Source organism: Elephas maximus, chromosome 11 (genome assembly GCF_024166365.1).
Source record: "Elephas maximus indicus isolate mEleMax1 chromosome 11, mEleMax1 primary haplotype, whole genome shotgun sequence".
Classification (NCBI taxonomy): domain Eukaryota; kingdom Metazoa; phylum Chordata; class Mammalia; order Proboscidea; family Elephantidae; genus Elephas; species Elephas maximus.
In genome coordinates, this window is record NC_064829.1 from 9,460,441 (window position 1) to 9,486,506 (window position 26,066).

Consider the following 26,066-nt stretch of genomic DNA (forward strand, 5'->3'; position numbering starts at 1 on the left):
AAAGAGTAATTGAAAAGAATGCAGAAATTACTGAACAATACGATTAATATTCCACACAAGTAAAATTTTGCTGAAGATCATTCAAAAATGGTTTTAGCAGTACATTAACAGGGAAATTCAAGCTGGATTCAGAAGACAACGTGGAACAAGGGAAATCATTGCTGGTGTCAGATGTGTCTTGGCTGAAAGCAGAGAATACCAGAAAGATGTTTACCTGTTGCTTTATTGACTGTGCAGAGGCATTCGACTGTGTGGATAATAAATTATGGATAACATTGCAAGGAATGGAAATTCCAGAACACCTAATTGTGCAGACGAGGAACTTATACATAGACCAAGAGGCAGTTGTTTGAACAGAACAAGTGGATCCTGCATGCTTTAAAAGCAGGAAAGGTGTGCGTCAGGGTTGTATCCTTTCACCACACTTGTTCAGTTTGTATGCTGAGCAGATAATCCACAAAACTGGACTATATGAAGAAGAACAGGGCATCAGGATTGCAGGAGGGTGTATTAACAACCTTCGATATGCAGATGGCACACCTTGCTTGCTGAAAGCGAAGAGGAATTGAAGCAATGTACTGAGGAAGATGGAAGACTACAGCCTTCAGTATGGATTACAACTGAGCATAAAGAAAACAGAACTTCTCCCAACTGGACCAGTAAGCTACATCATGATAAATGGAGAAAATATTGAAGTTGTCAAGAATTTCATTTTACTTGAATCCACATCCAATGCCCATGGAGGCTGCAGTCAAGAAATCAAAAGACACATTGCATTTGGCAAATCTGCTGTAAAAGATATCTTTAAAGTGTGACAAGCAAAGATTTCACTTTAAGGACTAAGGTGCACCTGACCCAAGCCATGGTGTTTTCAGTCTCCTCATTTGGATGTGAAAGCTGGACAATGAATAAGGAAGATGGAAGAAGAATTGATGCCTTTGAATTATGGCATTGGCAAAGAATATTGAATATGCCAGGGACTGCCAGAAGAATGAACTAATTTTTCTCGGAAGAAGTATGGCCAGAATGTTCCTTAGAAGCAAGTATGGCGAGACTTTGTCTCACATACTCTGAGCATTTTATCAGGAGGGACCAGTCTCTGGAGAAAGACATCATGCTTGGTAAAGTAGAGCTTCACCAAAGAAGAGGAAGACCCTCTGTGAGAGGGATTGACAGGGTGGCTGCAAGAATGGACTCAAACATAGCTGTGATTTTGCGGATGGGGCAAGACCACGCAGTGTTTTGTTCTGTTGTACATAGGGTCGCTATGAGTCGGAACCGTCTCAACAGTACCTAACAACAACAATGACACGATATTGAAGATCTTTTCATATACTTATTTTCCATCTTTATTTCTTCTTTGGTGAGGTATTGCTATTTAGATGTTTTACCCATTTTTTAATTTGGTTATTTGTTTTATTATTGTTGAGTTTTAAGAATTCTCTGTATACTTTGAATACAAGTTTATTATCAGATATGTGTTTCAGAAATATTTTGTCCTGGTCTGTGTCTTGATTTTTATTCTCTTAACAGTGTCTTTCACAGACCACTAATTTATTATTTTATTGAAGTCTGCCTTATCAAATTTTTTTTTTCCATGAATTGTGCTTGTTGATATCCACAAACTAAGTTGCTGGGGTTTTGCATGGCATTGCATTGAATCTGTAGCTCAAGGTGAAAAGAAGTGACATCTTTACTATATTGAGTCTTCCCATCTGTGAACATGGAATATCTTCCCACTTATTTAGATCTTTGATTTCTTTCATTTAATTTTTTTGTAGTTTTTTTCATGTAGATCTTTGTATGTATTTTGTTAGATTTATACCTAAGCCATTCCTTTTTTTTTAAATCATGTAAATGACGTTTTGTTTCTATTTTCCAATTCCATTTCTTGTTGCTGGTATGTGGGAAAGCAGTAGACTTTTGTATATTAACATTGTATAATCCCTCATTAGGTCTAGGAGTGTTTTGTTGGACCTTTGGTATCTTCTATGTAGACAATCATGTCCTATACAGACAGAGATAGTTTTATTTCTTCCTTCTCAATTTGTATACCTGTTATTTCCTTTTCTGGTCTTACTGCATTAGCCAGGGCTTTAAGTATGACATTAGATAGAAGTAGTGAGAGGGGACATCTTTGCTTTTTTCCCGATCTTAGAGGGAAAGCATGTAGTGTTTCACCATTAAGTATGATGGCAGTTGTAGGTTTTTTAAAATAGATGTTCTTTTCCAAGTTGAGGAAGCCCCCTACTATTCCTAGCTTGCTGAGAGTTTTTATCGTGAATGGGTGTTAGATTTTGTCAAAAAAAATTTTTTTTGCAAGTATTAATAGAATTATATGACTTTTTTTTTTTTTTAGCTTGATAATGTGATGGATTAGATTGATTGATTTTCATATGTTGAGCCAGCCTTTATACCTGAAATAGATCGTTCTAGGTTGTGGTTCTTTTATACATTGTTAGATTGAATTTGCTCATATTTTATCAAGGGTTTTTACATGTAAGTTCATGAGAGATGTTGTCCTGTAGTTTTCCTTTCTTGAATTGTCTCTGTCTGGTTTTTGGCATTAGGGTAATGTTGACCTTATAGAATGAGTTAGGAACATTCCCTCTGCTTCTACTTTTTGGAGCAGATTGTAGAGGATTACCATCATTTTTCTTCCTTAAGTGTTTGATAGAGTTCACCATTGAAACCATAAGGACCCAGCTCTTTGTGTTTGTAAAGTTATTAATCATTGATTCAATTTCTTAATATATGCATATTCACATTATTTTTTTCTCTTATGAGTTTTGGTAGGTTGTGTCTGTCAAGGAATTGCACCATTTCATTTAGTTATCAAATTCGTGGGCATAGAGTTGTTCATATTTCTTACAGTCTCTAGTGATGCTGTAATAGAATATCACAGATTGAGTGGCACATGGGAGCAGAAATTTATTGTATCATAGCTTGAAGGCTGAGTCTAAGATCAGAGTGACAGCTGTCTTGATGCCTTCTGAGTCTTTGAGGGAAAATCTGTCCCATGTCTTGCTCCAGACATTCCTTGGCTTGCAGCTGCAGTGTCCTCTGTCTCCCTCTCATTGTCTGTCTTTTCTTCTTTTATGAGGACACTAGGTATATAGGATTGGGGCCCAGCCTACTCTAATAGGACCTCATGTTAATCTAACTGATAAAATCTTCAAAGACCCTATTTCCAAATAAGGTCACATTCACATGCACAGGGCTTTGGAATTCAATGTATTTTTTATGGGGGATGTAATTCAATCTATAACAATAATATTCCTTTATTATCCTTGCAATGTCCCTGGAATCAGTAGTAAAGGCTCCTCTTTCATTTCTGATATTAGTAATTCGTGACTTCTCTCATTTTTTCTTAACCTGGTTGAAGGTTTATCAATTTTATCTGTTTCTTTAAAGAAAGTTTTTTTCTCTCTAAATTTCGTTTGTTGTTGTTGTTGAGAATATACGCAGCAAAACATACACCAATTCAGCAGTTTCTACATGTACAATTTAGTGACATTGATTGCATTCTTTGAGTTGTACAACCATTCTCACCCATCTTTTCTGAGTTATTCCTCCCTCATTAACATAAACTCACAGCACCGTAAGTACCCTATCTAACTTTTTGAGTTGCTCTTGTCAATTTGATCTCATATAGAGTTATTAAAAGAACATAATGATCAAGGTGGACCCTTTTTACTAGTTAAGCTGAACTATTGTTTGGTTTTAGGATGACATCGGAATATTTTTAGTTTACGGTTTGAAGATTATCTCAGGGCAGTAGTCTCAGGGTTTCATGTACCATCCATGGGTCCTGAAAGTCTGGAGTCCATGAGAATTTGAAATTCTGTTCTGCATTTTCCCTCTTTTGATCAGGATTCTTCTGTAGAATCTTTGATCAAAATGTTCAGTAATGGCAACCAGACACCATCCAGTTCTTCTGGTCTCATGGAGGCAATTTGCCACACATTCCATATTCTCCTCCTCTCCCTGGCTCTGGTTCTTCCTCTGTTGCTCCAGATGAATAGAGACCAACTATTGTGCTTGGGATGGCTGCTCACAAGCTTTTAAGACCCCAGGCACTATGAAACAAACTAGGAGGTAGAACAGTAGCACTAAACACGTTATTAGGCCAGTTAATGGGGATGTCCCATGAAACCATGGTCCTGTGCTTGTACATAAGAGGCCTCAGAAGCCACTTTTTTTTTTTCTTCGTTGTAAATATATCACACAACTTTTCTCAGTTCTACTTTTTACAGGGGTACAACTTATTGACAGCAATTCCAATAATCAGTGTGATTATTCCATCACCTTTTCACCCTCCCACCCACCTGTGGTAACCACTAATAAACTTTGGTCCCTGTGCATTTGCCTTTTCTTGTCTTTTTATCTAAGGAGATCATACAATATTTGTCCTTTCGTCGTTAGCTTATTATGCTAAGCCTAATGTCTTTAAGCTCCATCCATACTGTATATGTATCAAGACTTTATTTTGCTTGCTGGCTGAGTCGTATTCTACTGTATCTGTGTACCGTATTTTGTTTATCTCTTCATCTGTTGATGGGCATTTAGGTTGATCATACCTTTTGGCTATTGTGAATAGTGCTTCAATGAACATTGGTGTAGGAATCTCTTTTTGAGTCTCTGCTTTCAAGTCTTTTGGGTGTATACCTAGGAGTGGAATTGGTTAGTCATATGGTAGTCCTATTATTAATTTTTTGAGGAACCACCACACTGTTTTCTACAATGATTGTCCTACTTTGCATTCCCACCAGCAATGCATAAGTGTTTCAGTTCCCCACATTCTAGCTAATGTTATTTTCTGTTTGCTTGTTTTTATCTTAGCCATCCTAGTGAGAGTGAAATGGTATCTCATTGTGATTTTGATTTTCGTTTATCTCATGGCTAATGATGCTGAGCACCTTTTCATGAGTTTGGTGGCCATTCGAATGCCCTCATTGGTAAAATGTCTATTCAAGTCCTTCACCCATTTTATGCCTGAGTTGTTTGTCTTTTTGTTGTTGAAGTTTTATCCGTATTTTCATGATTAGATTTTTGTCAGATATATGGTTTCCAAAGATATTCTCCGAGTCAGCAGCTTGACTTTTCACTTTTTTGGTAAAGTCTTTATGAACAAAAGGTTTTGATTTCTATGAGATCCCTTTTATTTATTTTGTTTTTTGCTGTTTGTGCATTTGTTCTTATATTAGATAATCCATGGTTGAAAGCTAGGCCTGACAGTGTTGCCCCTGCTTGTTCTTTGAAGAAGTTATGGTTTTAGTTTGCACATTTAGGTCTTTAATTCATTTTAAATTTGTTTTTGTATATTGTATGAGGCATGGATCCTTTTTCATTTTTTTGCAGGTGGAAATCCAGTTTTTTCCCAACACCACTTATTGAACTCTTCTTTCTCTATCAAATCAACTTAGCACCTTTATCAAAAATTAGTTGACCATAGATGTGTGGGTTCATTTCTGGACTCTGAATTCTATTCCATTGATCTATGTGTCTATTGTTATAAAAAAAAAAAAAAATAGTACTAAAAAACTAGGCTGCTTTAATTACTGTAATTGTATAGTATCGTATTTTAAAATCAGGAAGTGTGAGTCCTACTTTGTTCTTTCAACATTGTTTTAGCTCTTCAGGGCCTCTTACCATTCCGTATAAAGTTGAGGATTGGTTTTTCTGTTCTTGTAAAGCTTGAGAAGGATGTCTATTCTGCTTTTGTTAGATGAAGTATTCTATAATATCAATTAAATCCAGTCAGTTGATGGTGCTGCTTAGTTCAGCTGTATCCTTAACTGATTTTCTGCCTGTTGAATCTGTTTATAACTGATATCTACCACTGATAGAAGGGTGTTTAAGTCTCAAAGTTTAATAGTGAATATACTGATTTCTTCCTCTATCAGGTTTTGCCCCAGGTATTTTGATGCCCTGTTTTTAGCTGTATGCAGGTTAGGATTGTATGTTTTCTTGGAGAATTGACTCCTTTATCATTATGTAAAGGAGCCCTGGTGGAGCAGTGTTAAAGAGCTCAGCTGGGTGTGAACCATATAAATTCAAATTAAGCATGGGAGTTACCAACTTATTGTTTAGTATCTTAACACTTTACATTTTTACATTTATGAAAATGTAAATATATAGACAATATTTATAGTAGTGACATTGTCACTTGTGAAATGTATATACCAAAAAATCAAACCCATTATCGTTGACTCAATTCTGATTCATAGCAATCCTATAGGATGAAGTAGAACTGCCCCACAGGGTTTCCAAAGAGCAGCTGGTGGATTCGAACTGCCAACCCCTTTGGTTAGCAGCCAAGCTCTTAAACAGTGTGCCGCCAGGATTCTGTAACCTATTTGTAATTTTTGAAAGAACATTAGCGTATTTTAACTGACAAAAAAAAATTACATTCACAAAAAATAAATTATTAAAACACATTCTTTTTTAAACATTGGAAAGTTTTTAACTGAAAACTTGTACCATGGCATGGGTGAATTTTTATTAAATGTCAAATACAGGCAGTATCCAGCTTACAATGGGGTTCTGTTCTGACGTCTCTGTCCTAAGTCGGTTCTGATATAAGTTGCATACCTCTTTTTTTGTTTGTTTTCATTATTATTGCCTTATATTATCAGTCTCTTTATAAATCCAATCTTTATTTGTCATTGAGTTTTGGTTTGGAAACATTACACGTTAACTTACAGATAGTTTTTTAATACATATATAAAAAATACACCTATAATAAAAATTTACTCTGATGATGAAAAAGAGTTGGATGACATTTTGTCTGTTGCGGTAATAACTCCACCGTGGAAGGTTCTGGGTCATCTGGATTATCCCTGGGAATGGGGATGGCATTTTTAGTCAGAAAATTAGCGAGAGTTGTCTGTGTATGGTCCTTTTCTTTTTTTCTTCATATATTTCGTGGCAACATCTCACTGCTTGCCGAAACTGCCTGTTGACTTTAGCAAAACAACCAGCATTTGAATCCATGTTTTCATGAAATTGAAGCCCCTCGTTTAGTTTAGAAAAAAACTCCAGCTGATCCTTTCACTGTGAAATTTTTGGCAACTTCTTTCCTTACTCTTCCTCATTGTTTCTTTCTTCTTCGGCATTTGTTTCCCCTTCAAAATCCATTAAGTCTTAATCTGTCAGTTCCCCTTCTTTGTGATCTGTGAGCTTTTCCACATAGGCTCATAGTTCTAAATTCATTATTCTTGCCAGAAGGACAGTTTCTATATCAGTCTCTTCCATTATATTATCCTGATGAAATATTTGGATTAGATACACATAACTCAGCAGTTTTTCCATATCTCTTTTATGTGTATTCCCGTAACTTCCTCCCAGGAAAACTGAATGCTCTGGATTCACTAAAGAATATTATAATTCTTCTAGAAACTGTATCATGTTAGTGTACCTACATCTGTTACAGCTATTACCTAAGCGAACGTACTCTGTAGGTGGTATGCCTTGAAGGTGGCGATTGCACCTTGACCCCTAGTCTGAATCACAGCTATCGTATTGGGAGGTAGATAACACCACTTCAACATCTTGACTTAGGTCATCTACGTGAGGAGGATGTCAGTTCGATTGTCGTATGTCACTAAGAGTGGAACATTGCCAAATTCCTGTCTGTTAGGACTCTCAGCACCAACACCAACTCCATTGTAGACCAGGCCATAGCTTGCTATACAGCAGTGTTTTGAACCTCTGAGAATGATAAAATTAGCAAATTATGATATCGTATGTAGCCCATATTACTAATGATAAGATGTACCAAAAAAAAGTCATAAGTGCAATTTGTCATACCTCGAATACATCGTAAGTTGGGGACTAGTTTTAAATGGTTAACAGTTTGGAGAAAAATGACAAACATTGAAATGCTATTATTAAAATATTACTTTAATACATTAATACATTTACGAGTAAGAATGGTTTAGTCTAGAAAACTTATATGGAAACTGGTGTTGAACCTACACAAAATGAATTATTCTCTGAGCATTTGGCATACTTGTTATTCAGAGTGGATTTTGTTTGCTTTTTTAGGTGCCAGGAACTGAAAATGTTGGCATGTAGCAGTCCTAGTTGCTAGCTTAAGAATGGTTATGTCAGAAATGGGGAGAGTTAATTGCCATGTGGTGCTCCCAATTAGAACTTTCTCACCGTATTTCGAGCACAGATTGGCATCTGTTACTACATTTGCACAAGCACAAATTCATTCAGATGCTAGACTGTAACTGGTAGAAGCTTGTCTATAAAAGTAGAAAAATCTGTAACTTACTTTCAAATTTTTTCATCTTTTATTTTTGCTGCTAAAAACCCTGGTGGCATAGTGGTTAAGAGCTCTGACTGCTATCCAAAATGTAGGCAGTTCGAATCTACCAGGCGCTCCTTGGGAACTGTATAGGGCAGTACTGCTATGTCCTATAGGGCCACTGTGAGTCAGAATTGATGCAACGGCAGCAAGTTTGGCTTTTTGGTTTAAAAGACCTAAGATTCCTAGTCACATAGTTGATCAAGCTTGTTCAGTTGTTGTAGTTACAGATTCTCAGCTATCTTATACTGACTTACTGCTGGGTCATGATTTGAATTTCATGAAGAGGCTAGAGAGAAATATCATTTGGTAAAAATTCGTCAAGAATATAATATATATATAAATATTTATATGTATATATGAAAATATTTTTATATATATAAAATATGTTTGTGACAATCAAATCTTCATAGATATTTGGTGGCTTATAATAACTAATACCTACTTAGTGCTTAATGTGAGCCAGACTGCATACTGTATTTCCTATCTGTGCTATTTTATGTAATAACAAAACCCAAATGGTAGTTATTATCTGCATGTTACAGATGGAAAATTAAACTGAGGTTTAGAGCAGTTAAATAACTACCCAAAGTCACACACCTAGAAACTCTCTGAGCTCCAATCTCTACTAATGTTCAGAAAAAGAAGAAACATGAAATTCTGAGGCCATTCTTTTTAAATATCTTCAGTATTATAAAGAGCAGATCATTTTTCTTAGTAGCAGAGAATTAGGGATTTTATCACAGCACAAATAAAGGTAGAGGTATGTAAAGGTGTGTCTTAGTCATCCAGTGCTGCTAAAACAGAAATACCACAAGTGGATGGCCGTAACAAAGTGAAATTTATTTTCACACAGTCTAGTGGGCTAGAAGTCCAAATTCAGGGCGTCACATCCAGGGGAAGGCTTTCTTTCTCTGTTGACCTTCTCCTCAATCTTCCCCCAGACTAGGAGCTTCTCCACGCAGGAATCCCGGGTCCAAAGGATGTGTACTGCTCCTGGAACTGCTTTCTTGGTGGCGTGAGGTCCCCATTCTCTTCTTGCTTCCCTTTCCTTTTATCTCTTGTAAGATAAAAGGTGGTGCAGGCTACATCCCAGGGCATTTCCCCTTACACTGGATTAGGGATATGGTCTGAGCAAGAGTGTTGCATCCCATCCTAATCCTCTTTAACCACAGGCAGAGATTATGTTTTATAACACATAGGAAAATGACAAAATGGAGGACAACCACACAATTCTGGGAATCATGGCCTAACCAAGTTGACACATATTTTGGGGGGACACAATTCAATCCATGACAAGGTATAACAGTGAGGAGACCATTCTGACAACAGTGAGCTGGGGATCTGTCAGAGAATATTAAAAATTAAGGTTGGATGGAGAAGGGGCTATGTTATGGCAGGCTTTGGCACAAAAGAGTTTAAATTGAATATATTATGTTACTGCATCTCATACTTTTCCAACAAAATACCCCTAAGACATAGAGGCATGATCTGGGATTTCTTGACTGTGTAAACATATTGAATCATAACTCTTTCAGTTTCAAGCGACAGAAACTCAGGTTATCACGAACACAGCAGGGGAGAAATTTAGCGACTCCCAAAATGGGAAGTCTAAGGATGCAGCTAGCTTTAGGCACAGCTGGATCCAGAATCTGAAGCATTGTACTGTACCACACTTGGCTCACTTGCTCGGTTTCTCTCTATCTCTCTCTCCTTCCCTTTTACCCTCTGTCTCTTACTAAAAGGCAGGTAATGTGGAAGCCTGGAGCCCTAATCTCATATATTCTTAACTTCAGCAGAAAGTCTTTTCTGTTCATTAGGGTAGAAAAGCCTTGGAGGAAGAGTCTGAGTCATGTAGCCGGTCCAGAACCAGTCACTGTGGCAGAGAGTTGGGCCACTCTTACTGGGGCCAGGTCAGGTGCTTACCCTTTGAGTAAGAGATGAGGTACTGGGCCTGGGGTCACCCCTGCCCACCCCACATGGAAAGCACTCCCTAAGGAAGGCAAGTAAGGGGTTTCTAGACGAAAACAACAGTTGTCAACTGAGGGATATATAGTCCAGTGCAAGTCAAAAACGTCTTTGAAATGGTGAATTTTACCTTTAAAGTTCGTGCAAATTTTGTCTGATACAGCTACGTCTGTTGTGGTATTCTTTAAATATTTCCTTTGTGGATTGAATTTCTTTTAGGAAACAGACTCTGAGGGGCAAAATTTCAGTTTAGAAGGTTTATTTGGGAGTGCTTTTGGAAGCAGCTGTAAGGAAAAGCAGAATTGGGCAGAGGAAAAGATGAACTTTGTTGCAGTTGCAAGCGAGGCCTCAGCTGATCCCACAGGGAGCTCAGAAGCTGGATGCCCAAGAAGGCCTGGTCTTTGTGTTTACATACCGTCCAGTGATTGAATGGGGGCTACCACAATGGAGGGACATAACCGTGTAAGGCTGAGGGTGTAACCCTTTGGCTGATGGCAGTTCCTAGGAGTGGTTAAGTCCTAAACATTCAGCAGTCAACACCTCCAGGAGCTAGAAGTACTTCACTCCTGAACAGGAGGGATGTGGATCTGGGTAGCTTACCACAGCATCCATTACGTTATCTTTCATAAAACTGACTACAAGAAAATGTGTCATGTTTATCTGTAGCTTTAAATGCTTCCTGGTATATCCTTGTACGGTATACCCAGAGGTCCCCGAAAGTACAGGTACCCAAGTGTGAGGACTACAGCAGAGACAATAGAAGCCCATCTTAGGCTGGGTTCTCTAGAGAAGCAAAACCAGTAAAGCTTATAACATATATATATATACAGAGAGAGATTTATTAAAGGAACTGATTCACAAGGTTGTAGAGGCTGGAACGTCCCAAATCCATGGGTCAGGATAGAGGCTTCTCCTGATTCACATAGCCGCAGGGGCTGGCAAACACAAGATGGGGAGGTCAGAGAGCAGGGCTCTTGCTCACAGGCTGTGAAGACTGATGAATCCCAAAATTGGCAGACGAGACTGCAGGTAAGCTGCTAGCTCAGGTTCCAAAAACCGGATGTCAGACGAACAGGAACCAGTTACAGGATCCAGAGCAAGCAAAAGCCCACAAGCCTTGCCAGAATGTCCACTTATATTCTGTGCGGGCCACACATCCAAGGAAACTCCCTTGCAGCTGATTAGCTTATCACAGCAGAACCCATCATATTATATCAGATCTCATCGTGGAAGTGATCACAACATCATACAACTGCCAAACCACTGAGAATCATGGCCCAGCCAAGTTCACACAGAACCTTAACCATCACTGGGAGTGAGAACGTAAATGAAGTGAGGCTGAAACTGGAGCAGAAAGAACAATTTAGAGACTTACTGTGATCAATTTTGTGATAATAGCAGTGGAATCAAGTTTAAAAAAAAAAAAAATACAGGGCATATATGAAAAGCCAACATTACACTTAATGGAGAAAGATTGAGAACTTTCCCCTTGAAATCAGGAACAAAACAAGGACGCCTGCTCTCACCACGTCTATTCAATATTTTATTACAAGTCCTAACCAGAGCAATAAGACAAGAAAAAAGAAATAAAAGGTATCCAGATTGGAAAAGTAAAATTATCTCTATTTGTGCATGATATGATCCTGCATATAGAATATCCCAAAGAATCCACATGAAAACTTCTAGAGCTAATAAAAGAATTTAGCAAAGCTTCAGGGGAAAAGGTCAACAAACAAAAATCAGTTGGGTTTCAATTACATCATCAGTGAGAAATCTGAAAGGAACATTAGGGAAACGCTTCCATTTACAATAATATCTAACAGTATATATAAAAAAACAAAAACAGTATAAAATAGCTAGGACTAAATCTAACCAGGGATGTGAAGGGTGTATACATTAAAAACTATATTAATCTTTTGTATTCCGCCTCAACTAATTCCAGGCAATTCTCTTCCTCCGGAAGATTTCTTGATTCTTTGTTTTGGGAGCTGGCTGAAGGCATCATGGTCTGCGTCTTTATGTGATTTGATATTGACTTTTGTCTCTGAGCCGTCAGTAAATTATATTTATTTTATGTTTGCTTACCGTGTCCTAGCTTCTTCTTTTGTTTTGACATGCCTAAATAGGCTGATTGTGTGAGCTAGTTTGATTATTGATGCCTTTGAAGCTCTAACGTCCTGTCACCAGCTGGTTAGATCTGTTAATAGGTATGTGAGCCCAGGAGTATGTTTACTTTTCTTGTATGGATTCAGGCCTGGTATCTAGGAAGTTGGTCACCAACTATGTGGCGCGGCCTCTCAACTTACAGCCGTAGACAGGCAGGGGTGATTGGCGTAGGCACAAGTATCTGGCTTGTAGCACAGTGGCATGCGCTGATAAGGTAGGGGTCTGACAACTGCCCCAAGTGTCTGGGAGGAAAGCGTGTCCCTCTTCCCTGGAGTGTGTAGGTGGGTGGGTTTTGCAGCTGGACCATGGGCACCCAGTGCTGTTGGCTGTAAGGACTGGGAGACATCACTTATTCTTGGACCTCTGTCACGAGTGACTAGGTGGCGTGGGTGGAGCCACCAGTCCTCAGGCCCCTGATGTGGTTAGGTGAGGACCCACTCAGTCTGATTCCTCAACTTTGCCTTTGATGTTCAGGGCTCCTAGATTGTCATACATAATCAATTCACTTGATTTTTTGGGTGTTTGTTGTAAGAGGGACCGCAGGAAGCGTCTGACTACTCTGCCATCTTGGCCCACCCCCCTACAGTGAAAACTATAAAACACTGCTGAAAGAGATTAAAGAAGACTTAAATAAATGGAAAGATGTTCCATGTTCATGGATTGGAAGACTTAATATTCTTAAGATGTCAACACTACCAAAAGCAATCTAAGATTCAGTGCAATCCTGATCAAAATTCCAAAGCCTTTTTTATAAAAATGGAAAAAAAAAATTCTGAACTTTATATGAAATGGCAAGTGGCCCCAAATAACTAAAGCAGTGTGGAAAGAGAAGAACAAAGTAGAAAAACCCAGTTTCCTGAAATTGGACCATTATAAAGCTTCGGTAATCAAAACAACCTGGTCCTGGTATAACAATAGACACACAGACCAATGGAATAGAATTGAAAGTCCAGAAATAAACTCATGCATCTGTGGTTAACTGATTTTTGACAGGAGTACTAAGTCCATTTGATGGAAAAGAAGAGTCTCTTCAATAAGTGGTGCTGGGAAAACTGGAATTTCCACATGCAGAAAAATGAAACAGGATCCATGCCTCGCACCATATACAAAAACATTTAAAGTGTATTAAGGACCTAAATGTGAAACTAAAACCATAAAATTTCTTCAAAGAACAAGCAAGGGGAGTGCTGTCAGGCCTAGCTTTCAACAATGGATTATCTAATGTAATAAAAGCACAAATAGCAAACAACAACATAAATAAATGGACCTCATACAAATTAAAATCTTTTGTTAATCAGAAGGCTTTATCAAAAAAGTGAAAAGACAAGCTGCTTACTAGGAGGATATCTTTGGAAACCATATATCCAACAAATATTTAATAGCCAAAATATATATAAAACTTCAACAGCTTAACAGAAAGGCAGATAACCCAATCATAAAATAGGCAAAGGACTAGACTACACATTCCACCAAAGAGACATTTCAGTGGCCACCAAACACATTAAAAGATGCTTAGCGTCATTAGCCATCCAACCAAAAAACCAAACCCACTGCCATCGAATCAAATGTGACTCATAGCAACCCTGCAGGACAGTGTAGGACTGCCCCATAGGGTTTCCAGGACTGTAAATCTTCATGAAAGCAGACTACCGTGTCTTTCTGCCACAGAGCAGCTGGTGGATTCGCAGTGCCGACGTTTTAGTTAGCAGCCGAGTGCTGAACCACTGTTCCTCCATCAGCCATTAAAACCAAACTAAACCCATTGCCGTCGAGTCAGTTCTGACTCAGCACTATAGGGTTGCTATGAGTCATCAGCCATTAGAGAGATGCAAATCAAAATCACAATAATGTACCGTTTCATCCCCTCTAAGATGGCTAAGATAAAAAGAAAAGACCGTATGTGGGCAAGGATGTGGGGAGATTGGAACCCTCTTTTTGTAGGTGGTGAGAATACAAAATGATACAACCATTGTGGAAAAGTGTGGTGGTTCCTCAGAAGACTAAAAATAAAACTGTGATATGACCCACGCCTAAGTACATACTCAAAAAACTTGAAAGCAGAGACTCAAAAAAGAGACTTTACACCAGTGTTCATTGCAGCACTATTCACAGTAGCCAAAAGGTAGAAGCAACCTAAATGTTGATCAACAGATGAATGGATAAATAAAAGTGGTACATACATCCAGTGGAATACTACTCAGGCGGTAGGAGAAATGAAGTCTTGATACATGCTACTATATGGATGGAGCTTGAAGACATTATGCTGAGTGAAATAAGCCAATCACAAAATGTCAAATATTGTATGACCTCCTTCTGTAAAAAGACAAGAAAAGGTAAATGCACAGAGACCAAAGTTTATTAGTGGTTACCAGGGGCTGGAGGAAGGGGAAAAGGGGGAGTTAACAGTGACAAAAGAATTGCGTTGATTAAGGTTAGAGTTGCATACCCGATTATTGTAATTGCTGTCAGTAAGTGGTACACCTGTAAAAAGTTGAATTGGGAAAAGTTATGTGATAGGTATATTTATGACATTGACAAAAAAAAGAGTACCTACTGAGTCTGCTTATGTACAACCAAACACCTCATGGGATTTGGTTCCTTTGTTTACAGTTTTAGGGCCATGGTTTCATGAGCCATCCCAGTTCATTGACCCAATAACGTGTTTAGTGCTGCTGTTCTACCTCCTAGTTCATTGTGTAGGGCCTGGGGGTCTAAAAAGCTTACAAGCATCTATCAAAGGCACAACAATTGGTCTCTATTCACCTGGAGCAACAGAGGAAGAAGGACAGTCAGGAGTAGGAGGAAGATAGAAAATATGTGACTAATTGCCCCTATGCCTTCTTTGCCATGAGACCAGAAGAACTGGATGGTACCCAGCTATTATTACTGAACAGTATGATCAAAGATTCCATAGAAAAATCCTGATGAAAACAGGGAAAATGCAGAACAAAATTTCAAATTATTATGGACCCCAGACTTTGTGGAACCGTATAGGCTAGATGAACTCCTGAAACCACTGTCCTGAGATAATCTTTAAACCGTAAGCCAAAAATGGCCCCTGAAGTCATCTTCAAACCGAACAATGGTTTAACTTAAGTAGTAAAAAAGGACTGCCTTGAGCATTATACTCTTTTAAGAATTATCTGTTTGGGATCATATTGACAACAGTAACTTAATAGATTAGATCAGAACTTTAGGGGGAGCAGTGAATTGATGATAATGAGGGAGGAACAACTCAGAAAAGGCGAGTGAAAATGGTTGCACAACTCGAAGAATGTAATCAGTTGTTCATGTAGAAACTGTTGAATTGGTGTACGTTTTGCAGTGTTTCCCAACAACAAAATATATAAAATTTAGCAAAATAAAATTTAAAACAAGATAAATATTTTCATCTTCCCAGAGACTTCCCATCTTCTACTGTATCTTGCCATCTGTCTTGCAGTCCCCTGTTTTGATCCTAAAAAGGACTTGGGGGGAAAAGAAATATTTGTTGCCATGGAGTTGACTCCCATTTATAGCAACCCTATAGGACAGGGTAGAACTGGCCTCGTTGGGTTTCCAAGGCTATAGATCTTTATGGGAGCGGATCACCAGGTCTTTTCTCCCACAGTGCAGCTGATGGGTTTGAACCACCAACCTGGCAGTTAGCAGCCCAAACACTTAACTACTGTACCACCAGGCCTCCTGTTAAAGAACTTGAAGACGACTGAAGTGTTTTAACAATAATAATAAAAAAAAAAAAAAACCAAGTGCAGTCGAGTCGATTCCAACTCATAGCGACCCTATAGGACAGAGTAGAACTGCCCCATAGAGTTTCCAAGGAGCGCCTGGCAGGTCGAACTGCCGACCCTTTGGTTAGCAGCCGTAGCACTTAACCACTATGCCACCAGGGCTTCTCTTTTAACGATATAAACCAAAAAAAGACGTTGCCATCAAGTCAATTCTGACTCATAGCAACCCTGTAGAACAGATTAGAACTGCCCCATAGAGTTCCCAAAGAAGGCCTGGTGGATTCGAACTGCAAACCTTTTAGCTAGCAGCTGTAGCTCTTAACCACTACCAATAAAAATAGAGGCTTGTAAAAATGAGTCTCACCATGCTTTCAGTTTCTTATCTTTCATGTGTAGGTTCATTGGGTAAACAGTGTAACGCTTGCTGTGGGATCAGCCGTCAAGTGTCTGGAGAATATGGCCGAAAGAATTTAGTGAATTCAAAATGGGCAGGAAAGCCCTGTATTATACGGTTCTGTATGTAGAGGTGCGTTGTTAGAATGTCGGTCTGTTTAAACATACTTGATTTTCAAACCAGTTTATTTTGATGCTGATTGAAACTTGTTGACCTGCTTGTTACTGTAATTACTTCCTTTCTTCTGTGTGGCATGAGGCATGCGTTTCCTTTTATTCATTCCTGTCTATGGACGGAATGAGACACTTACAATGTAATATGAGCGTGGGTTGCATATTTATTTTTCTTAACTGGAGAGCATGTGTTTCTGTATGGCATAAATTAGATATCTCTTCCATGCCCCCAGGAGATTCTGAATTTTGAGAAGAAAATAGAATTTCCCCTGAATAATTTTCCTCTGACTTGATAAGAGATATGGAACAGACAACTGTTTAAGCATTCTTGGTTGAATTGTCTTAATTCACTTTTCAACAGATATTTCCTAAGCACCTACTGTGTGCAGGAGCCCTGATGGCACAGTGGTTAAGAGCTACAGCTGCTGACCAAAAGGTTGGCAATTTGAATCCACCAGCCAGTCTTTGGAAACTCTGGGGCAGTTCTACTCTGTCCTGTAGGGTTGCTATGAGTCCGAATCAATTTGAAGGCAACAGATTTGGTTTTGGTCTACCTTTCGCAAGGCAGTGTTGTAGAGATTTGAGAATCCAATCAGTGAACAAAATACACAAAAATTATTTCCTTCTCTAAAATGAGATTCCATCTCACTCCAACAAAGCTGGTATTAATCCAAAAAACACAAAATAATAAATGTTGGAGAGGTTGTAGAGAAACTGGACCACTTATACACTGCTGGTGGGAATGTAAAATGGTACAACCACTTTGGAAATCGATTTGGAGCTTCCTTAAAAAGCTAGAAATAGAACTACCATATGATCCAGCAGTCCTACTCCTTGGAATATATCCTAGAGAAATAAGAGCTTTTACACGAACAGATATATGCACACCTGTGTTCATTGCAGCAGTGTTTACAATAGCAAAAAGGTGGATTCAACCAAGGTGCCCATCAATGGATGAATGGATAAAAAAATTATGGTACATTCACACAATGGAATACTATGCACTGATAAAGAACAATGATAAATCCATGAAACATTTCATAACGTGAAGGAATCTGGAAGGCATTATGCTGAGTGAAATTAGTCAGTTGCAAAAGGACAAATATTGTATGAGACCACTATTATAATAACTTGAGAAATAGTTTGAACGGAGAAGAAAATATTCTTTGGTGGTTACGAGAGTGGGGAGGGAGGGAAGGAGAGGGGTTTTCACTAATCAGATAGTAGATAAGAACTATTTTAGGTGAAGGGAAAGAGAACACACAATACAGGAGAGGTCAGCACAATTGGACCAAACCAAATGCAAAGTTTTCTGAGTAAACTGAGCACTTCGAAGGCCAGCATAGCAGGGGCGGGGGTTTGGGGACCATGGTTTCAGGGGACCTCTAAGTCAATTGGCATAATAAAATCTATTAAAACATTCTGCATCCCACTTTGGAGAGTGGCGTCTCTAGTCTTAAATGCTAGCAAGTGGCCCCTAAGATCCATCAGTTGGTCCCAGCCTACCTAGAACAAAGGAGAATGAAGACCAAAGACAGAAGGTAATTATGAGCCCAAGAGACAGAAAGGGCCACATAAACCAGAGACTGTATCAGCCCAAGACCAGAAGAACTAGATGGTGCCCAGCTACAACCTATGACTGCCCTGACAGGGAACACAACAGAGAACCCCTGAAGGAGCAGGAGAGCAGTGGGATGCAGACCTCAAATTCTCATAAAAAGACCAGACTGAAGTGATCTGCCTGAGACTAGAAGGACCTCAGAGGTCATGGTCCCCAGACCTTCTGTTAGCCCAAGACAGGATCCGTTCTCAAAACGAACTCTTCAGATAGGGATTGGACTGGGCTATGGGATAGGAAATGATACTGGTGAAGAGTTGAGCTTCTTGGATCAAGTAGACACATGAGACTGTGTTGGCAGCTCCTGTCTGGATGGGAGATGAGAGGGCAGAGGAGGTCAGAGGCTGGCCGAACGGACATGAAAGTAGAAGATGGAGAGAAGGAGTGTGCTGTCTCCTTAGGGGAGAGCAACTAGGAGTATATAGCAAGGTGTATATAAATTTTTGTATGAGAGACTGATTTGTAAACTTTCATTCAAAGCATAATAATAATTTTTTAAAAAATCACTTCCTTCTTGAAGCTTACAATCTAGCAGGGGGAGGCAGAGAGTAAACATGAAAAATAAGTAGATCATATCAACTATGAAAAGGCAGAGAGTTCTTTGGAAAAAAACATGGATTAGAGGAATTGCTAATGACAGGTGATGAGGCTTGGAATTTTAGACAGGGCGGCCAGGGTAGGCATCATGGAGATGACATTTGAGCAAGAATTTGAGGGATGCGAGGAAGTTAACTGTGGGTATTTGGGGGAAAGCATTCTAGGCAGAGGAGGCAGCCTGTGCAAATGCCGAAAGGGGCTGAGTGAGAGGAAGAAACAGTAGGAAACTGAGATACTTAGCCTCGTTTTCCTGTGGGTGGGCAGGGCAACTTGCCGCTCCTGATAGGCACTGCAGCCTGTTAGGGCACCGGCTGTCCACTTGGTGCTTTACTGCCTAGATCTCTTTTTCTTGACCATGCTGATTGTAAAATAAAAACCTATCAGACGCTTTCAGTTAATCTAATAATACAGACTTTAAGTCATTAATTCTTATTGGCGGAGTCTGGGTTACTGTCACCAGAGGACCAAACTAAATACATTTGCCTCTTCTTTTTGGTTTTCCCACCTCAATTCTGATTTTGATGCTACATCAACATTGTGGACTTGGGTTGAAAACTATTGTTTTAGTTCACCAGAAATTTAAGCTATGAAATAACCCCTAGCCTCCCCCTACCCCCCCGCAAAAAGGTATTCTGGGTATTACAAATATTATGTATAGTCTGGTATATCTTTAAAGAGAGGAAATTGAGAGCCTTAATTTAGTAATAATAATTATTGCACAGATTTTAATGTAATGACACACATATTAAATACCCATGATCTGCAAAGCCCAGTTACAAGTCATAAATTGTACTCTTTTTTCCTTGTGTAGTATCAATTCATAAACATTCCTTTTTAACAAAAATAGAGTAGAACATAATCCAGCTGTTTTCTTGGGATTGTCTAAGGCATTTGGTGGCGGGATCAGGATGTTTGCATTCCTAATAAAACTATTATTCCCATCATCTGTTGTCCTTCCAGTGCAACTTACCTAACCTGAATCCCTGGCACCACTTCTCACTCGATTTAAACCCTTCTGTGAGAGCTCAGGCATGTTTTTTCACCTTGCTGAGCCCCAGTTTTTTCTGTAATATGGGTTGTGGTAGGGCCTAAATGATGGTTACATGAAGGTCTAGCACCTAACACCTAAGTGCACAGTACACGTTAGCTGCTATCGTTATTGCCCCAACACCTGTTACAGCCCAGAACCACAGACAGAAACATTGAACAAGAAGGTCTGCATAGTGGTAAGGAGTGGAGCTGGGTTATATACTGTGGAGGATAATGCAGATGTGCGTGTCTGGGGACTTCTTTTCCTCAGGGGTCATAAGTACAGGGTTCTGCTATGTTTAATTATTTTTTAAGATTTAATATATATACAAAAAAAAAATTTTTTTTTTTTAATGATATAATGGTGCCTTGTTGGTGCGGTAGTTAAGAGTTCAGCTGTTAACCAAAAGGTCGGCAGTTGAAAACCCTGTGGGGCAGTTCTGCTCTGTTTTATAGGGTCACTATATGAGTCCAGAGTCAACTTGACAGCAGTGGATTTGGTTTTTTTGGTTTATGATATAATAATAAGAAGTTCTGATGGTGCAGTGGTTATGTGCTCGGCTGCTAACCGAAGGGTCAGCAGTTCAAACCCACCAGCCATTCCATGGGAGAAGGACCTGACAATCTGCTCCCGTAAAGATTACTGGCTAGGAAACACAGTGGGGCAGTTCTGTTCGTCCTATAGTGATACAGTGAGTTGAAAGTGACTCGATTATATGAGTTCTAGTTTATTGTATTTAGGAGGTAAAGGGAATTATCCTTAGAACCTTATCTGTGCCAAGCATTGTGCCGATAATGTATTTTAGCATTTTGTTTCATTTAATACTCAAAATAACATTGTATGGTAGGTGATGATATTTTCATTTTAAAGGTGAGAAAAAAGAGGCGCCGAAAGGGTAACTTAGACAAAGTCATAAAACTGAGGAGTGGAAGTATCTTATTCTGTCATCTGAAGCAGAAAGCCTGACATTTTTTTTTAAAACAATTATGAAAACAAACTCTGAAATAATCAGCAACTCTTTTTTCCCCCCTAATTTCTTTCCTGTAGTGAGAGCATAATGTGTTGCTTATGGTGCTGTTTTCTTCAAATGGGCAGAGTAATTTTATTCTGTCTGTATTAATACTCCTGTATATTAAGTACACTGGGTTTATACGAAGTACAGAAAAGCCAGGTGGTGGTACCCTCATTTTGTACATGGTTAAGCTGAAGTGTTGAGAAGCTAAAAATAAGTAGTTTAGAAATGTTTCCTATTAAGTATTGGTTATTCTCATGTGAAGTAAGCTAGGTTTCATACGTTGCAAGTAGTTCAACAGAATGTAACGTAGATTAGGGTTGACTTACTGTGAGTAGGAATGGTGTAACACAAATTTGTAATTAATATGTGAATATATATTTCTTAAAGTTACAAATATTGAATTGGCGTGTTTTTAAACGGCATTTTATCAATTGAAATTTAGTTACTAAACTATTTAACAAATACATATTGAGCATCAACTACGGGGCCAATGTTTGAGCTTCTGAGGGTAGAATTGTGCCTCAGAAAGTCTAGAGGAAGAGCATATGAATGTTCACACAAATAAATGTAAAATCGCAGTGTTAAATAAGAGATAGAGTGGAAAGACATACAGTATTATAACGTTGTATTTGGCTTTGTCAGGTGGGAAGGAAGGCTTCCCTGAGGAATTGGTGATTCTGTTAAGTCTGATATCTGAAGGAAAAGGAAAAGTAGGCAGTGAAAGAGACCAGTCAGGGAAGGGGAGGAAAGGAGAGTGTCCTGGGCAGAGACCATGCATGGGGGTGAGGAGAATAAAGCGTCCATGGCAGACCAGGCATGGGGGTTGGGAGCGGAGAGTATCCAGGGCAGAGACCAAGCTTAGGGGTGAAGAGAAGAGAGCGTCTAGGGCAGAAAATAGGCAGTAAGGGTGTGGACAGGAGAGTATGCAGGGCAGATGGTGTTTAGAGGAAGGGATTTTCAGTGCAGATGAAAAGAAGAGGGCTTAGGTAAATAAATAATGGAGAAAGTAGAATCTGTGAGACTTAAGGATGGAGTGGGTATAAATGGTAAATGAGAAGGAGCTATCAGTATACCTTAGATGCTGTGAATTGATATTATAACTGAAGGTTTAACCTAGAAGGGCTATAAGGAAAGCGGAATGTGCAGTCTCAATCCATTCCTCTGGAGACCTTTATCTGTTTTATTATTGACTTTAAAATTTGTAGAAGAGTAGGCTCTGTGCTGTCTTCTTCAATAACTTTTGTGTGTATTTTATCTGATAACTGTTGAGAAATTTTAATTTGAGAAGTTAGCTTAATGAAATTTTCATGCCTAATTGTTTTTCCTTTTTTTCGACTGATAGAATCTGAAGAAGATACAAGAAATGGAAAAAAGTGATGAATCTAGCACGGACCTGGATGAGCTGAAAAATGCTGACTGGGTAAAATAATTTGATACGCTTTCAGTTCTGTGGGTAGCTTTTAAGAAATCATATTTATATGTATGTATGTATATGTAGCCCTGGTGGTACAGTGGTTAAGTGCTCGGCTGCTAACCAAATGGTCAGCAGTTTGAATCCACCAGCCACTCTTTGGAAACCGTATAGGGCAGTTCTACTCTGGCCTATAGGGTCGCGATAAGTCGGAGTTGACTCGATAGCAACAGGTTTGTTTGTTTGTTTTTTTGGTTTGGTGTGTATATATGTACACACATATGTGAGTAATAAATAACGATATCCAGCATGGCCATTAAGAAGTATAGTTTGAATTTTTATTACATAAATTTGAATGCTTAGTCTTATATTTGGATAAATACCTGTTCCTCTTTAAATTAAAAAGAAAAAAATTATGATTTTATTAGAACCATACCAATGCCTCTGGGAATTTTAATGTTTAAAAGATTAACATTTCAGTGACATCAGAAAAATAGCAAATACGACAGCTCCAAACTTCTGTTGCTCCACAGAAACAGCAAAAAGCAACCAGAAGTGATCAAAGCCAGCTTTGTCAGAACTCTGGAAAAAAGTCAAAGGTTTACAGTAACCAAGCAAATGCTAAATCAAGTTAAAACCCAAACCCAACCCATTGCCATCAAGTCAATTCTGATTCATACCAGCCCTATAGGACAGAGTAGAACTGCCCCATGGGGTTTCCAAGGAGCGGCTGGTAGATTCAAACTGCCGACTTTTTGGTTAGCAGCCAAGCTCTTAACCGCTGCACCACCAGGGCTCCACACCAAGTAAAAGGCAACTTAAAACCAGTAGGAAAGCTTTCTGGCATTTTTACTTGCTGCTTGCTCCACTCTCTGTTCCACTCAGCAGGAGTCTTAAAGATCGCAGTTCACGTTCCCAAAGTGGGATCCTGGCCCCTGGTTCTGAAGGGAGCAGAGCAAACTTTGTGTGCAAAATATTGTTTGCCTGCTCTAACGTTTCTGGGGGTTGCCTGAAAGACCCATGCAAGGCACTCATCTCTGTTTCACCTAACATGAGCCCACTCAAGGAAGACATTCTTCAAAAACAGTGTAAAAACTAAAACCAAACCCATTGTTGTCAAGCCTATTTCAACTCATAACAAACCTGCGGAATAGAGTAGAACCGCCCCATAGGGTTTCCAAGGCTGTAGTCTTTACGGGAGCAGACTGCCACATCTTTCTCCTGTGGAGTGGCTGGTGGGCTCAAACTGCTGAGCTCTCAATTAGCAGGCAGGCGCTTAACCACTGTGCCACCAGGGCTCCTCCAAAAACATTGTAAGGCAACTGAAAAACCATCAGCCATCTGGGGCAAAAAATTATGACTGTGACATACAATTGAGTACCAAAAGCCAGAGAGGAAAAGCCAGAAAGAGAGTTTCTTTGGGAAATTAGAGTATTCAAAAATGCTCATGTATGCTGGAAAATTTAGAAAGCCACATGCATCCCCAGGACAGGAGAGAATCTTAGCAAAGACCTGAGAAGAACCTGATCTTTCACCATTGGCTGATTTGTAGATTCAGTGTAAGCAGGAAGTGAAGGCTGAGACAGCAGTATAAAACTTCTGGCTAAGTGTTAAAGGACTGCCCCAGCACAAAGCCAATCCACAAAAACTGGAAGAGGGTTTTTTGTTGTTGTTTTTTGCTTTGAGTTTTGGTTTTGTTAAACCTCCTGGCGTTCAAGGAAATCTCAGTCAAAACCCTGTGGGAACATAAGATAAGCCTTCAACAATCAAGAGCAGCAAACCCTGAAGAAAGGGGAGAATCTGATTTTGAGAGTTAACAGATTATAATATTTTATTGTTGCATTTTCCACAATAATAAAATAAAATCATGAAGAATACAAAGAAAGAGGAGAGTAGGACTCACTGAAAGGAAAAAAATAATAATAAATGGACAGAAACTATCCCTGATAAGGCCCAAACATTGTACTTGCAGGAAAAAGTCTTTAAACCAACTGTCTTAAATATGCTCAGAGAGGTAAAGGATACCATGGACAAAAAATAATAGAAACCAAGAAAGCGTGTGAACAAAAGGAAAATACCAATAAAGAGACACGAAGTATAAAAAGAAGCCAAATAGAAATTCTAGACTTGAAAAGTACAATAGTTGAATTTAAAAATTCTCTCAAGGGAGTCCAGAGCAGATCTGAGCAGGCAGAAGAATGAGTTGGTGAACTCGAAGATAGGCCAATTGAAATAATCCAATCTGAAGAGGAATAAAAAGAGTGAAGAAAAATGAACAGATCCTAAGAGACCTGTGGGATACCATCAAGCATATGAACATAAACATATTGGGAATCCCAGAGGGAGAAGAGAGGGAGACAAGGGTATATGAACAGCTAATGGCAGAAAATCTCCCAAATCTGATGAAAGACATGAATCTACACATGCAAGAAACTGAACAAATTCCAAGCAGAATAAACTCAGAGAGATCCAAACTGATCTCATTTAATTATAGTCAGATTTTCAAAAGACAAAAAGAATTTTCAAAGCAACAGCAGAGGAGCAACTGTTGAGTACAAGGATCCTCAATAAGATTAACAGCTAATTTCTCGTACAAAACCATGGAGACCAGAAGGTAGTAGGATGATATATTGAATGTTCCGGAAGAAAAAAAAAAAAAACTGTCCACCGAGAATTCTACACGTGGCAAAACTTTCCTTCAAGAGTTAAGACGAAATTGAGATATTCTGAGATAAACCAAATTTGAGTGAGTTCATTAGTAGACCTGCTCTACAAGAAATGCTAAAGAGTTTCATTCAGGCTGAAACAAAAGGACATCACACAGTAACTTGAAGTCATACAAGAAACAACAATGGTAAATGCAGCTACATAGGTAAATACAAAAGCTGGTCTTATGGCACTTTTGGTTTGTAACTCCTCTTTTTATTCTATATGACTGAAAAGAAAAATACGTAAAGCAACAATAAGTCTGTTAGTGGCCACACAGTGTATAGATACATAATTTGTTACAGTCACAACATGAAGGGAAGAGAGGGCAAGCCATAAAAAAGGAGAGTTTTTATATACCATTAAAACTAAGTTGGTATTAATACAAACATGATTGTTACAAATTTAAGATGTTAATTGTAATCCCCAAGAACAATCTGAGAAAATAAAATGTAGATAGAAAAGGAAAGCAGAAATAAAATCAAAAATGGACACTACAAAAAAATTGACTGTTTTAGCTGTTAGCTGCCATTTTCTTGGTTCCGACTCATAGCAACCCCATGTACAGTGGAAAGAAAAACAGCCTGGTCCTGTGCCCTCCTCACAATTACTGTTATGCTTGAGCTCGTTGTTGCAGCCACCATGTCAATCCATCCCATTGAGGGTCTTCATCTTTTTCGCTAACCGTCTACTTTATCAAGCATGATGTCCTTCTTCAGGGACTGGTCCTTTTTGATAACATGTCCAAAGCATGTGAGACGAAGCCTCGCCATCCTTGCTTCTTTTTTTTTTCCCCCACAATTACGTGGTTTATTAGTGAAATGTTATGATGTGCCCTCAATTGGATTCCGAATCGTATCGACCCAATGTACAACAGAATGAAATATGCCATGTCCTGCACCATTCTCGTAATTGTTATGCTTGAGCCCATTGTTACAGC

The 26,066-nt window shown here is 38.9% G+C and overlaps 1 protein-coding gene across 7 annotated transcripts in view; it reads left to right on the plus strand.

Annotated features, from left to right (window-relative positions):
* Window positions 1-26,066, plus strand: part of SPIRE1 (spire type actin nucleation factor 1) — a 366,727-nt gene that overhangs the window by 218,654 nt on the left and 122,007 nt on the right. For all 7 annotated transcript variants that reach the window (XR_007519293.1, XM_049900991.1, XM_049900993.1 and 4 more), the window contains exon 5: window positions 22,352-22,429. Coding sequence is in view for 6 of the 7 variants with exons in the window: in XM_049900991.1 (XP_049756948.1) it covers window positions 22,352-22,429 (78 nt within the window). In the remaining variant the exon portion in view is untranslated. The remainder of the gene's footprint in view (window positions 1-22,351; window positions 22,430-26,066) is intronic.